This window comes from Neodiprion virginianus, chromosome 4 (assembly GCF_021901495.1).
Source record: "Neodiprion virginianus isolate iyNeoVirg1 chromosome 4, iyNeoVirg1.1, whole genome shotgun sequence".
Lineage (NCBI taxonomy): Eukaryota > Metazoa > Arthropoda > Insecta > Hymenoptera > Diprionidae > Neodiprion > Neodiprion virginianus.
Genome location: NC_060880.1, coordinates 1890530 through 1903293, shown reverse-complemented (window position 1 = coordinate 1903293; position 12764 = coordinate 1890530). Strand labels below are relative to the sequence as shown.

General features: G+C 42.2%; 1 protein-coding gene across 3 annotated transcripts in view; it reads left to right on the top strand.

The window, feature by feature from the left end:
* The window catches only part of LOC124303577 (nuclear hormone receptor E75-like), a 143046-nt gene that overhangs the window by 65766 nt on the left and 64516 nt on the right, over nucleotides 1-12764 (top strand). Inside the window, exon 1 of one of the 3 annotated variants that reach the window (XM_046760948.1) lies at nucleotides 9944-10993. The exons of the other annotated variants lie outside the window; for them this stretch is intronic. Within the exon in view, the coding sequence (XP_046616904.1) occupies nucleotides 10738-10993 (256 nt within the window). The 5' untranslated portion in view covers nucleotides 9944-10737. Of the gene's footprint in view, nucleotides 1-9943; nucleotides 10994-12764 lie in introns of those variants that run through there. 3 annotated transcript variants of the gene reach the window in all.

The following is a 12764-nucleotide window of genomic DNA, read 5'->3' as shown; positions in this document are numbered from 1 at the left end:
TTCCATATTAGCCAAGCGCTTACGTCGAGCGCCGATCGAGGCGCCGAAGGTGCATTAGGTACAACCTACCTACATGGGCTCTACGAGCGTCTAATATCGCAGGGTGGGCGACGGATGCAGGCTGCATGGAGTAAAGACCGAGGTGCGCCGATCGGCTTGAAACGCTGCAACGCGGCGTGGCAAAATAGAATTGTACAAGCGATTGTCGTTCGAAAGCTACCAACGCCTACGGACTCGATGTCAAAACCGCGCCCTCGCGATCAGCTTCCCCTTGTCAAACCGGAGACTCGCCATTTTTTACCCCTTGTTTTATCTCCTCCTCCTGCTGTTGCCGCCCTGCCGTTTTTCACTTTCGATGTATCAAACGATATACCCTGGTGAAAGTTGGGTACAACTATAACTTGACGGCGTACAACATTTATGCTACTGCTGTCATAGGTATGCATGCACACACACACACACACATATGTATATAAACAACACCGCACTCCGCGTTACGTATGCGAATTGCGTGCGCAATACTCCCTGCATTACGGAATCCGTACGCAATCGTCGATCGATTTTTTATTTATTTTTTATTTTTATTTTTTTCTACAAATACGTTACGTACACGTTACACTCTTCGAAATTTCGTCGGATTTGTTATTTGAAAGACGTATAGCTGTTGGACGTTTTTTTTTTTTTTTTTCAATTTCTCTCACAGTCCCGTTTCAATCTTGATTGCATTTCCTCCGATTTTAGATGCGGATGCTCTGCGTACAAAACACTAGTTCGTTGATACCGATGTTTTTTTTTCAAGTTTTTTTTCCTATCTTTTTTTTTCATACATGTTTTACTAATAACGAAAAACGGTTCCGAATAAAATCGTTGTAGGAAATTGCGTGAAATATTAGCTCCGGGCAAGATAACACGTACCGTAGTTATTTGGTACGATAGAGGGCAAAAATATTTTACAACATTCCAAGATTCGTTTATAACGCCCATCACGTTTGCAAAGCACTAGAAAATATTTGCGGTAGGTTAATATACACACAATATCAGAGAAGAATCAACGTTTTATTATACATATGTATATGTATGTATATATATATGTTCGCTTGGCTCACATCAAGGTTGCGCCGGAGTGAATTTTTATCGTAACACGAGATCCTCGCTTCTACAATTCTACGTACGCGTGAAACATGTGGTGTATTATTTGAAATACACATACATACATACGTGTTATACACAGTATCTGCGCCGTGTCGTGTAATCAGCTGATGACGACCGACTAGAACTCCAGTTGCTGCTGCAACGTTGAACGAGGATGCGATGATCTTGTCAGTGTCGTCACGAAGCCATGTGCAGCCTGTGTCCCATTTAGTTTAATCTTTTCATCGTAGCAAAGCCTATACTTTACCGACAATTGCAGACGTTCTACAGGAGACACGCATACGTGTGCATATGCATGCGTAATAGAGTAGAGCAGAGCGGTTCATCGGAGTGCACTGCAGAGTGTCGATGATGCGCGTATCTGTATATACCTATTAAAAACGGGGTAACGCGTGTTTCGTACGTGTACGTACAACGAGAAGCTGCAGTGCCGGCACACATTCACACAACATCGTCCTAGACGTATGTAATTAAATCTGTCAGCCTTGGGGAGAGTTTACCATTACAATCGGGATATTAAATGATATACACTTGTACTTGTAACCTCGCGTAGCGCGATTCACGTACGTGTGCGTAAGGCACGTATGACCCGCTGATGAATTACGGGAACACGTTTAATAATATCTTATTGTTACATACCTATGACACATACGTATACGTGTGTACGAGTGAACGAGGGTGAAGGATGCCACATATCGCCTGTACTGTAAACTCGTTCGTCGTTTAATTTCTTGGATTTTTATGCATACCGATTAGCTCGTGTTATTTATACCAGAGCGCCGTGCGGTTGATTAATCGTTTCCTCGATTAATCGATTAATTGAGTTTTGACGATTAATCGATTTATCGGCGGTTTTCATTCATATACCGATTGATTCGCAGAATTGTTACGAGGCAATTTCTAACGTGAATCGGTTCTTCCAATGAAGTCGGCCAGTCGTGATTGACGTACAAGTATAAACTGTTGTAAACCATGTCGGAAGAAGAAGAAGAAGAAGAAGAAGAGTGGAATCATGGGAATACGTGCGTAACATCGGTCACGTCGCGTTATCGTACGAAATATTTTTTCAACAACGACGAGACCGACCAGACGGTGGTGCCGTTCGCGTCGGTGGGGATTTCTCGCAGCTAACTCAAGAGCCGACGTGCAACGGCACGAGCTGGAGTGCATTCCGCGTGGTGCAGGTCAGGATCTTGTTTTCTCGTCTCTCGACGCGCATCATCCCACGCGGTTACGCGGCGAACGACTCGCAATCATCCAGTCCGGTCGAGTATACGTGGCGCGCGTAAATACGTGCATACGTACATGCATACGTGGACGGACGTAAACGTACGCACGGAATAACGACAAATTGAGAGATTAGACGAGAGAGAGAGATAGAGATGCTACGGTTCTTATCGCTCTCTTCGCGCTCAATGTTGTATACCTACTAGTTTTACACGTTAGGTACTCGGGATGGTCGAATTATGCCTGCGTTGTGTTTTCTCTCTCTCTCTCTGTTTTATTAATTAATTTTCTTATTTCTTTTTATTTTTTTTTAATTCTTTTCGTTACACTCTACCACGTATACGCGATTCCGCAACGTGCTTGCTTTCATTCATTGCGTACGGAAGAAGAAGCTTATCGTCGCTCTTGCTCTTCCAGATCATGCGTGTAGGAACACGCCTTCGGTATCCTCTCTCTAAGGTTTGTGTCAGGCTCGCGTACCTACCTTTGTTTTTTACGTCGAGAGATCTGGGACGAGGCAAGGCGAGGCAGAGCGATTCGATTCGAATAAATATCCCTTAATTTTATCAACCCTTCCCATTTCAATTTACCTCTATGAACGCGTGTACGTACACCGTAGGCGATAATTTAATTTTTATTTTTTTTTTTTTTTTCTATCATATGCATATTATTTATGTACGTACACGGGTTAAAGTGGGGGGAATGATCACGTGCGTCGAGGACATGTACGATGAACTATATGTATACAGGGTAAATTGCAAACTGAGGTTGAATTACTTTCAGCCTGTGAGACGTGTATACACGCGTACATGGATGGATGGATGGAAAAAAATTTGTCCTCGGCGACCGCGTCAGTGTTAAGCGTAACGCATATGTGTGTATACATCGCATATTACGCGATTACTCTAATACGCTAAATTCTAATCACTCCAAGACACGCGATATTATACATAATGTTGTGTATAATTTACGTTGCACTGTCCCATATATATATATATATATATATATATATATATATATATATATATATATATATATGTTATATATGTGTGTGGGTATTTTAATCCGTTTTATTATGTGCGCGTATAATGCGCGTCGACAGAAAAATTACGTATCATTTTACGTATACAAATACTGCTTCGGAATACGTGGTTCTCAATTCAATAATACAATATATATGTTACTTTACGTTACATTATAATTATATCGCGTCGTAAAATTCTCGCTTAGGTAACATAGTACTGTATATATATATATATATATATATATATATATATATATTGCAAGGTAAAAAATGCAGGAATTGAGGGCGTCACGATTTTTCCCGACTTCGAGTCACCTGCCAATGGAAAAAAAAAAAAAACAACAACCCGTGTTATCTTCAATTTGGAAACGCGTTCGATCACCGGCTGCTTTTCCTTTTTTTTTTTTTTCGGAAGGGTTTCCTTCTCGAAATTGACAACGGTACTGTGAATTTTGTATAGAAGAATTTTATACGTATTGTACAAATGTACGTTATACACGTAGATGGCAGATGTACAACGTTACACGTGAGACTTGACAGGCGCATGTAGGCACGGATGTACGTACGTACGTAGACACATATATCCAAGGAGCAATTTGTTTGCCGGTGTAGGTGGTTATATTTCGTACGACGAATTTACGTCATAGAGACTCTCGGTGGACGGAGGCAGCGCCCGGCGGCCGCCTGTCCCAGTCGGGGGGCATTAACCCCGGGGCCGAGGCCACGCGAGTAGCTGGTTGCTGGTTGCTGGTTGCTGGTTTTGCTGCTGGTGAACACGCCGCCGACTACTCGCGGATCTCTCGGTATTGCGCGCACGCACACACACACACACACACACACCTTCGATATCACTCTCCGCAGTGCAGTTATGCGATATGCGTGTTTAGGTATAGCGAACGCGAGAGTCGAACATTCTCGAAGGCCTTTCGTACTAATACGTATACGCGGTTGTTGTTGTTGTTGTTGTTGTCGTTGTTGTTGTTGCTGCTGCTGTTGGAACGCGCGCAACTGCAACGTCTGTATAATCCACGTGTCACGTGCATAATATATGGATTCGATAAGTGAACGCCTAATCATGAATCACAATGCGAAATCGTGGAACTTGTACACGTTGTTTTTTCGTACACAGCAATTTGGGCGATTCGCGTTTTTTTTTTTTTTTTTTATTCAATTTATTCTTACTCGATTCAAGGTTACCGCTCCTTATTACTCGGGATAAAATGTCATCGTCAATTTCGTACGTTTTGATTTAATTTAATTTAATATTAATTATGTTGCCTTTTGAAAATGGCGAGATTTTGTCATCGGCATATGTCCGGTAATTTTTAACGGAATCATTTTGTTCGGAGTAATTAAGTGTGCGGCTACCCGATTTAATGTTTTTTTAAATTCATCACACTTATCGATGCAATGTTGTAATTAACCTTTAACTGGCACCTTGAGCTCGTTCGTGACCTAAGGATTTTTTAATGGGAATTTTGGTAAGTTGAAATTTTTGTCTCATTTTAAAATTTAGTACTACCTTAAAATTAAAAATTATCGCTGCAAGCTTTCTTATCTTGTAGATGACACTTGAAGAAAAGACCCGAAAAAAAAAACAAAAAACTTGAAGACAAAATATCAAATTGCTTCGGTGCACGACCCCAAGGTGCCAGCAATTTTATATCAGATGAACATGTCAGTTGAAGATTAAAAGAAAACTACCGCATTTAGAGGATTATAGATTTATGAAAATTATAATTTCAGGTCTTTTTGTGTGCGATAGTTGCCGAACTGCTGTGCATATACCGTAATATATATGTATATATATGTGTGTGCATAGTTTTGTTATTACATAATTCAGTTGGACGGAATGTTTTTGAGCTAGTTACTTGCCAGTGGTGATTTGTTTTGACTTTTCCGATGCACCGAATTGCAATACGTATTATTTCTGTATAATACATGTATACACGTTGCGTTGAATGAGAGAAATCGTTAACTTACGACATTTTTCAGCTTCTTACATTGTATATGTGTATATAATGATTGTTGATATACATAGTTACAATATTACATGTTATAATTATGCAGGGATATCTTGCACAATTTTATACGTGCATGCATAATTTAATATTACACACTCTAGTATTATACACATAATGAGGCGCGAAATTATTTTTTAAAAACTATAATTCGTATTCGAAATAACCTTGTAGAAACGTATGTATTAGAAAAATTCGTTACCAATGAATATTGTGTCGATTGCAGTATTGAATTTAGAATGGCGATGTCAATGTAACGACGATGATGACGATGATGATCACCAATAATGAGAATGCATGAGATAATAAATACCGACCAACTTGTCTCTCTCTCTCTCTCTCTCTCTTCCACGCTCGCCATGTCGTTTCCGTTTTTCTTACGTTCTTTTTTCATATCCTGCAGCTTTAATTGTGGTCGACCCGAAAAGCCACTAGCGAGAGGATAATAGCCGGACAAATATTAACGGCGATAAAAATCGTCACAAGCGTTCACTAACCCGAATTAGGTCTGATTCAGTTTTCAATATTAACGACTTTCCTCGGACGTTGAAATATAGGTTCTATGTGTCGCCCTCCTCCCCCCCCCCCCTATTTTAAAAAAATCATCACCTTAATTATACGTTTTCGTTATCAGCATCAGTGATTCTATTCAACACGGCCTTTGAATTTTAACACGTGGATACATTACGCCTGTATGCGCGTAATTAGGTACACGTATGAGAAATATATTTGAAAATTTTTTGCACTGGGAATGAAAAAAAAAACAATGCACACTGCAACTCGACTGTTACTCCGCGGTCTGTTAACTCGTGTTATGGAGAGGCGAAATCGTCTCGAATTCGAAATTGTATCAGATTTTTTTAATCAGATACAATATTATACGAGTGACGACGAACAAACTTTCGACGTCGAGAGAGATCGAGTTTTGAAAAATCGACCGGCGGTTATGGAAACAACCTTTCTAGGTATAATATACGTGAATGTTCATCGATTCGGACATAATGAAAATTGAAATTCGAACACCGGCGAATTATTATACATACGCGATGCGTTAACGATACACTCCGATTATTTGTTAAACATACTTGCAGAAATTGCGAAAATCTCTTACCTCACGGTCGACAATGAGCCGAATACCTCAAACGAATGTTTGCACTGCAGCATTCTCACAACAATTGAACAGCACACGTTGCATACGCTTTAAAAATATTCCGCATATTGTTGTTATTTTCTTTTCGTTACGACAATTTTGTTAGCAGTTATTCAAATCTGGGACAGTATGTGGGTCAGTGGGACTTTGCGTCTGCTACGCAATCGCGTATATTATGCATCCTATATCGTTGCACTTGTACCTACTTATACCTGCAACCATATCGCACGTAATACCTTGTATAATATCCGAGGTGTACGGATAAATCGATCAATCTCAATTCTGGAAAACGGACGATTATTCTCGGAAGTCGGCGCTGAAAGTAATTAAAATAAAAAATAATTTACTATTTGTAAAAAGTTTCTTTTGGGTGAAATGAAAGATTCTGTGATGAAGATGAACGTTCTATGTTACGTGAAGGATCGCGCAGATTTGATTTTTCACTTTTTATCGCATTTTTCGAATTTGTGAAGAAACGCGTTGTTGTGCCACTTTAATTATTGATTCTTTCCTGACATTTGTGTATTCGACCCAAAGATCACGATCCGTAACACAACGATGCATCACAACCGGGAATCTTATTCACCTAAATTGTTTCGTATTAAATTATAACTATTTTACGAGATTGAACTAATAATGAAAAAGTCGTCGGATAAAATTCTCAAACATCAACTGGAGACTTGATATTACAAGTCCGGGTCTTCTTAGCGACGTAAATTGATATTACGATTGGTGCAAGCGATGAAAAAAATTGCTATTCAGGATACTTCGTAAATTAAAAAAATGTAGGTATAAGAGTGAAAAATCAACTGATTGCGATCTTCCACTTATCGTTAACGTAAGACGCTGATCTTTTGGAAAATCGCTAATTATTTTCTACCGAAACACCCTAAACACACTTTAAATCCATCATGGCCGAGGAAACTATTTTTCAGCGCTTCGTCAATTATCGCAATTATCACTGTAACATCGTTCGTTTAATCGTAATTATCGAATCTTCAATTCTTTGCGAAAATTTCCCTCGATCGGATTACGATCGCGTTATGCAGCTTCCAAGTGCAGCGAAGACCTCCTTTAGTTCGACGAACAGATTTAGCGACGGCTTTAGGAGTGTCGTAATTTCCTTGACGGAATTACCGTAGCGTCGTTTAGCCGCTTATACTTGGAGGAGATAGAGAGCCTCCTCGTGCAGCGGCGTTGCCTAGAAAACGCGTAGGTGTGAAAATTCCTGTCACACAAAATTATACACCTAAATGCACCCGGATGAACGACGCGCGCCATTCGCGGTCAAATTTCCGATTGTTTTTCACAAAGGCATCGGTTTTGCTTCTTCGTTGTTTTCTCTTTTTTTTTTTTTTGTTTTTTCTTCGTTTTAAATTAGGGCATACCCGGGCTTACCTGACGCGGTTGGGCCGCACGTGTCGTCCGTTAATTGCACTTTTGTAATTAACTTATCGTTATAATATGCACGCGTGCATCGAGATCTATAACAACAAGGGTACGTATATAACGCATATACATCGCAATACTAATGAGATCTTTGCTCTCGTTCTTATTCCTAAATTTACGTATGTATATATAGTATATACGCGTGTATGCACGTGTCAATAATATAATAACGTAAATGTTGTATATATTTTAAAAAACGATCATGGTTGATGGAATTGTGTTAATGGGTCAGGTGGTGAAGAAGCATACATGCACGAATGTTACACATGTGCAGTCTTGCACAAGCCCGAAACAAAAGGCTGGTAAACAATCAACAATAATAATGATGACGACGATTATCAACTTTATACTTTGCAGTACACGTGTTGTGTATACGGTATATACATATATACATATATATAATATGTGTATAAGCAATAATTACGCAAAAGTTTGAAAATATAACTAACGAAGATCGAAGATTGTATAATAAATTGTGTGTGTACGAATTGCTGAAATAATTGATGATAAAACAATACATTGGCAAACGGCAAGTAACATAATATATATTATACAACTCGAATGAATATCCTATAGCATAAAAATTGATATTACAATTGGACGTGATTTAGAATCCCCGCAATGTTTATTCAATTTAATTATCATACGCTGCTTGCGGTATCGATTCTTGAAAATCTCAACACATTGCGCACACAATTAATACGTGAAATAGGTAAATGTTGCACGCATGTATAATAAATACACGTGTAAAACTTGTTCCATACGCTCGTGCACCGGGAGCTTTGTCGTAAGCACCAGGCACTGACTTATATTACTCTGCGCCCGGGTTGCCCAACCCTTTCGAGAAAGGAATGTTACAGCGCGAACTACCCGAGCAACTATCGGCGAGAATCGCCCGATGGCACGCGCATGTGCATGTATAATATCAATGCTCCTTGCCACTTTTCCTTCCGTCGGACGTTTAGCAGCGTTTAACTGCAGCGGACCGCGATTCGCTCCACTCTTACGTTGTACGAACGTAAATTACGGATACTAAAACGCGTATTATATTTATTACAGGTATGCAATCTAGGCACCGTTGAGAAACCGCGGCAACTCGCAAATTTTTCACCCAACGTGCCGCACCGCTGCAGTTATCTCGAATCGTCGCGAAAGATTGTTATTCCATTTTTTTTTTTTTTTTTTTGGTTTTTCAAAGAATTTTTTACTTTTGGCTTATCGTATTCAATTTATAACGTAGCGCGTACAAAATACGGTGAGAAACGTGCCGGAGGACATTTTGTTCCTTTTTGTACAACGTTGTTACGTATTTATGGTTCACGATTTGTTTATTCTATAAACATGACAAATAAATTAATTATTCTTCTCTCTCTCTCTCTTTCTCCGTATCGTTTGTTGGGAAAAGAGAAGATGTACGTATTGGATCAGTCTGAACATGCATCGGCAGCATCTTCGAGATCCGGGAATAATCTTCCGTAAGTTTGATATCAACGACCCCTTAAGACCGATCCGTTATACCCAGCAAAGTGTGTCTGTAATACCACTTTCACTGCAGACCGTTTGCGCCGCAGGTGCGCGGCTGCAGGACGACTGAAAGGAGGATATTAATATATATATATATATATAGGGTACGAGGACGGTACGGCCGAGGGGAAAAATCGTCGAATTGCGGAGAGAAGTAGCGGAAGATCGTTGAAGAGAAGAATGACGGGTAGCGAAAAGGCGAAGAAAAAAGAATAAAAAACAACAAAAAAATCGAATATCAATCAGAAACGAATGATTAAAAAAAAAAAAAAAAAGAAAAAGAAAAGGAACGAAGGAAAAGGGAAGCGCGACTCGCGCCGCGTGCGGCGCGGACAGTTCGCAATTCGTATCGAACGGCGCAGGCGCGAGAGTGCCGATATGCCGAGAGCGTGCGAGATCCCACTCGCGCCACGAACTGCACGCCATACACACACTGAACACTAAACCAGCGAACCGACGGACGTGTGCCGCGTATATACCTTGTTGTTCTGTTTTTGTTTAAAAATACGAGGAACAACGGCGGGAAGAAGAAAAAAAAAAAGAGAGTAAAATAATAGTAATAATAGATATTTTTTTGAAACTCCGACGGTGTGTGACGTTCGACGTGTTAATCGCGGAACGGCAAAGTTTATTCGTGTGTCGCGGTTTGTATCTGGCTGATTTGAGAATTCCACTGCAATCCCGACGACCCTTGAAACTCGGGACGTGTGACATCGGGAATATCGTGCCATTGACAAAAATATTACGAGAGTATATGTAGATCGTAAAGACGTTTTTTTTTTTTTTACCCACGCACCGACTGACCATGGTTAGAACGTGAACTTGTACCGCAATTCGTTGGTTCGATTCGTTTCGGAGATATCGGGGCGGGAAGGATAAACGAAGAGAAGGAGGATAAATTTGTGCCATATTTGTAATATATTAATGCAATCGTCGAAGGACGAGGTAGTGGGGATTAATCGGATATTATATAGTGCGTGATATGCAAGTTCCTCGGAACCGTTTAACTGGTCGGTTCGCGTTAGTCGTATTCTACAATAGCGATAAGGAAAGTACAGAGTGTTTAAACGATTGTACGGCAGGAAGGAAGGAAGAATAGAAGAGAGAATAGAAGATAAGAAAACGCAGAAGCGCCGGTATAATATTATACAAATCGGCGGTAAATGTTTGTTTGTTAATTGGTGGGTGATATGATAGAGGAATCCCGCGTCGAGGAGTGGTGTATTAGTCAATCGGGTCAGATGACGGTCCAGGACTTCAAGTCACGCGGCACTACAGCCGTCGACGAACAGCTCACGATCAGCAACGATATACTTTCCCCGAGCAAGGATCACCTGGAAAACGAGAAGACGTCGTCGTCCCCTTACGGCGCATCGAGCAACGGATCCGTTCCCGCATCCGCGGCTAACCAAGACAGCGAAAATCTCCTTGGACGCGTTTTGGCCGGTGAGTATAGAGACGTGAATTGAGCGAAAACATGCGTATGGAAGAAGAAGAAAGGAAAAAAAATGAAAATAAAAATAAAAATCTCTCGAAACCTCCGAAAGGTTTATCCGAAACGTACGATTAATACCTAAATCGTATGTCGCAGAAGACGGATAGAACAGAATAGAACAGATTATCCACAACGGGGTGTACCGAAAAACCGTCGTCGGCCCGGACCTACGCGTAGTTAGCCTCCCTCGGGGTGCCCGATCCGCGCATAGTTTCACTTTCCAACGGGGCATAATGTAGGTCGAGACGTCCCTCGCGAGGCTAGAGTTCGTTGCTCCCGCGGCCTTCCAACGCGCCGCCTGGCCGTAATTGTTTCTCTTTCTTCGACGTCTCTCTCGCTCTCTCTCCCTCTCTATCCCGGTCTCTATCTCTCCCCCTATCTCCGTCTATCTCGTTTCGGTTTCTCCCGACAGTCATCAGGCAGGCAGTCCGGTCCTCTCTCGTTTTCCTCCTCTTATTCACCCCCGCCTCGTCCGTCATCTCGGCGAACTTCTCGACGGCGAGCCGCCCTCGCGCCGCTCTGCCTAGAAGAGGAGAGAACTCGCGCACCGACACATTCGCACGTCTAGCACGCGTTGTACACGCATACGTACGTATCCAGTACGTTGTGTATCATGCACGGTATCGCACACCGCGGACTCTAGCCTCGCGACGGGCGTTCCCTTCCACCGTTAGGGCAATCCTATTCGATCGTACACGTCGCGGATTGGCCACCCCTGAAGTGGGTCGCGAGGGGCGGCATGGGGGGAGGCGGTGGACGTCGAGGTGGAGGGGAGGGCCTTGACGAGAGGCTAGTTCGTTCACCCTGCCTGTCCCGTAACTGGGGCAAGATGAAATTAACCGAGGTTTCCCTCCCCTCCGCCCCTCGCTCGCCCCGCTTCTCGTTACCTCCCTCCTCGCCGCCCCCCGCCTCCCTGTTGCTCCGAACCTTCTCCCCCGACCCCCGCCGCCGCCGCGACCACCACCCCTTTCCCGTATCGTTACGTGCAAAAGCGGTTCTCCGGCTCGCGCGCACGCGCTGTAGGCGAATACTACGCTCGCTCACTCGCACACAACGACACGACGAGGACCAGGTTCAACAAACTTGAAACGGGTCGCCTCCCCCTCCCACCCCCACAACCCCCGACCACTTCGCCGCTTCGCGATACTCCGAAGGTCACCATCACTAACACGGATAACAGCGCTCGGTCATCCCGTGAATCGTGCGCGCACACACAGGCACACGCGTATGGATACTTGCGCACACGTGCGTATCGGTATTATTGTACGGATATTATTTACGCATGTGTAACGCGGGGTGTGCGTTTTATACGATGATCGGTGTGTCGTGTATCTGGCATATCCTGCTCCTTGAATTCCTGGTAGATAAACACCGTACGTACGTGTACGCGTTTAGTACGATTATGACGCAAGCGACTCGCTTTTACATGCGTAATTTCGATTTTATTTTTCGTTTCTTTCTTTCCTTCTTGCTTGTCAGGCGACGTGTATCTATCTAGGTATCATTGATACAACGGCGCACGTTTTATCCGTATGTAGGTGTATTTTTTACGGCATGTATCCCAAATCAACTTCAAATAATTCAAAGACAATTGCCGAATTTTTTCAGGTATTTGTCGCAACTTGCAAGATGGTCCGGTTTGTGATCGAAGTTTCTTACGGAAATAACACGGGGAAAACTTTTTTCTCTCGGTAGAAAATATTTTGTTGCAAGAGTAACAAT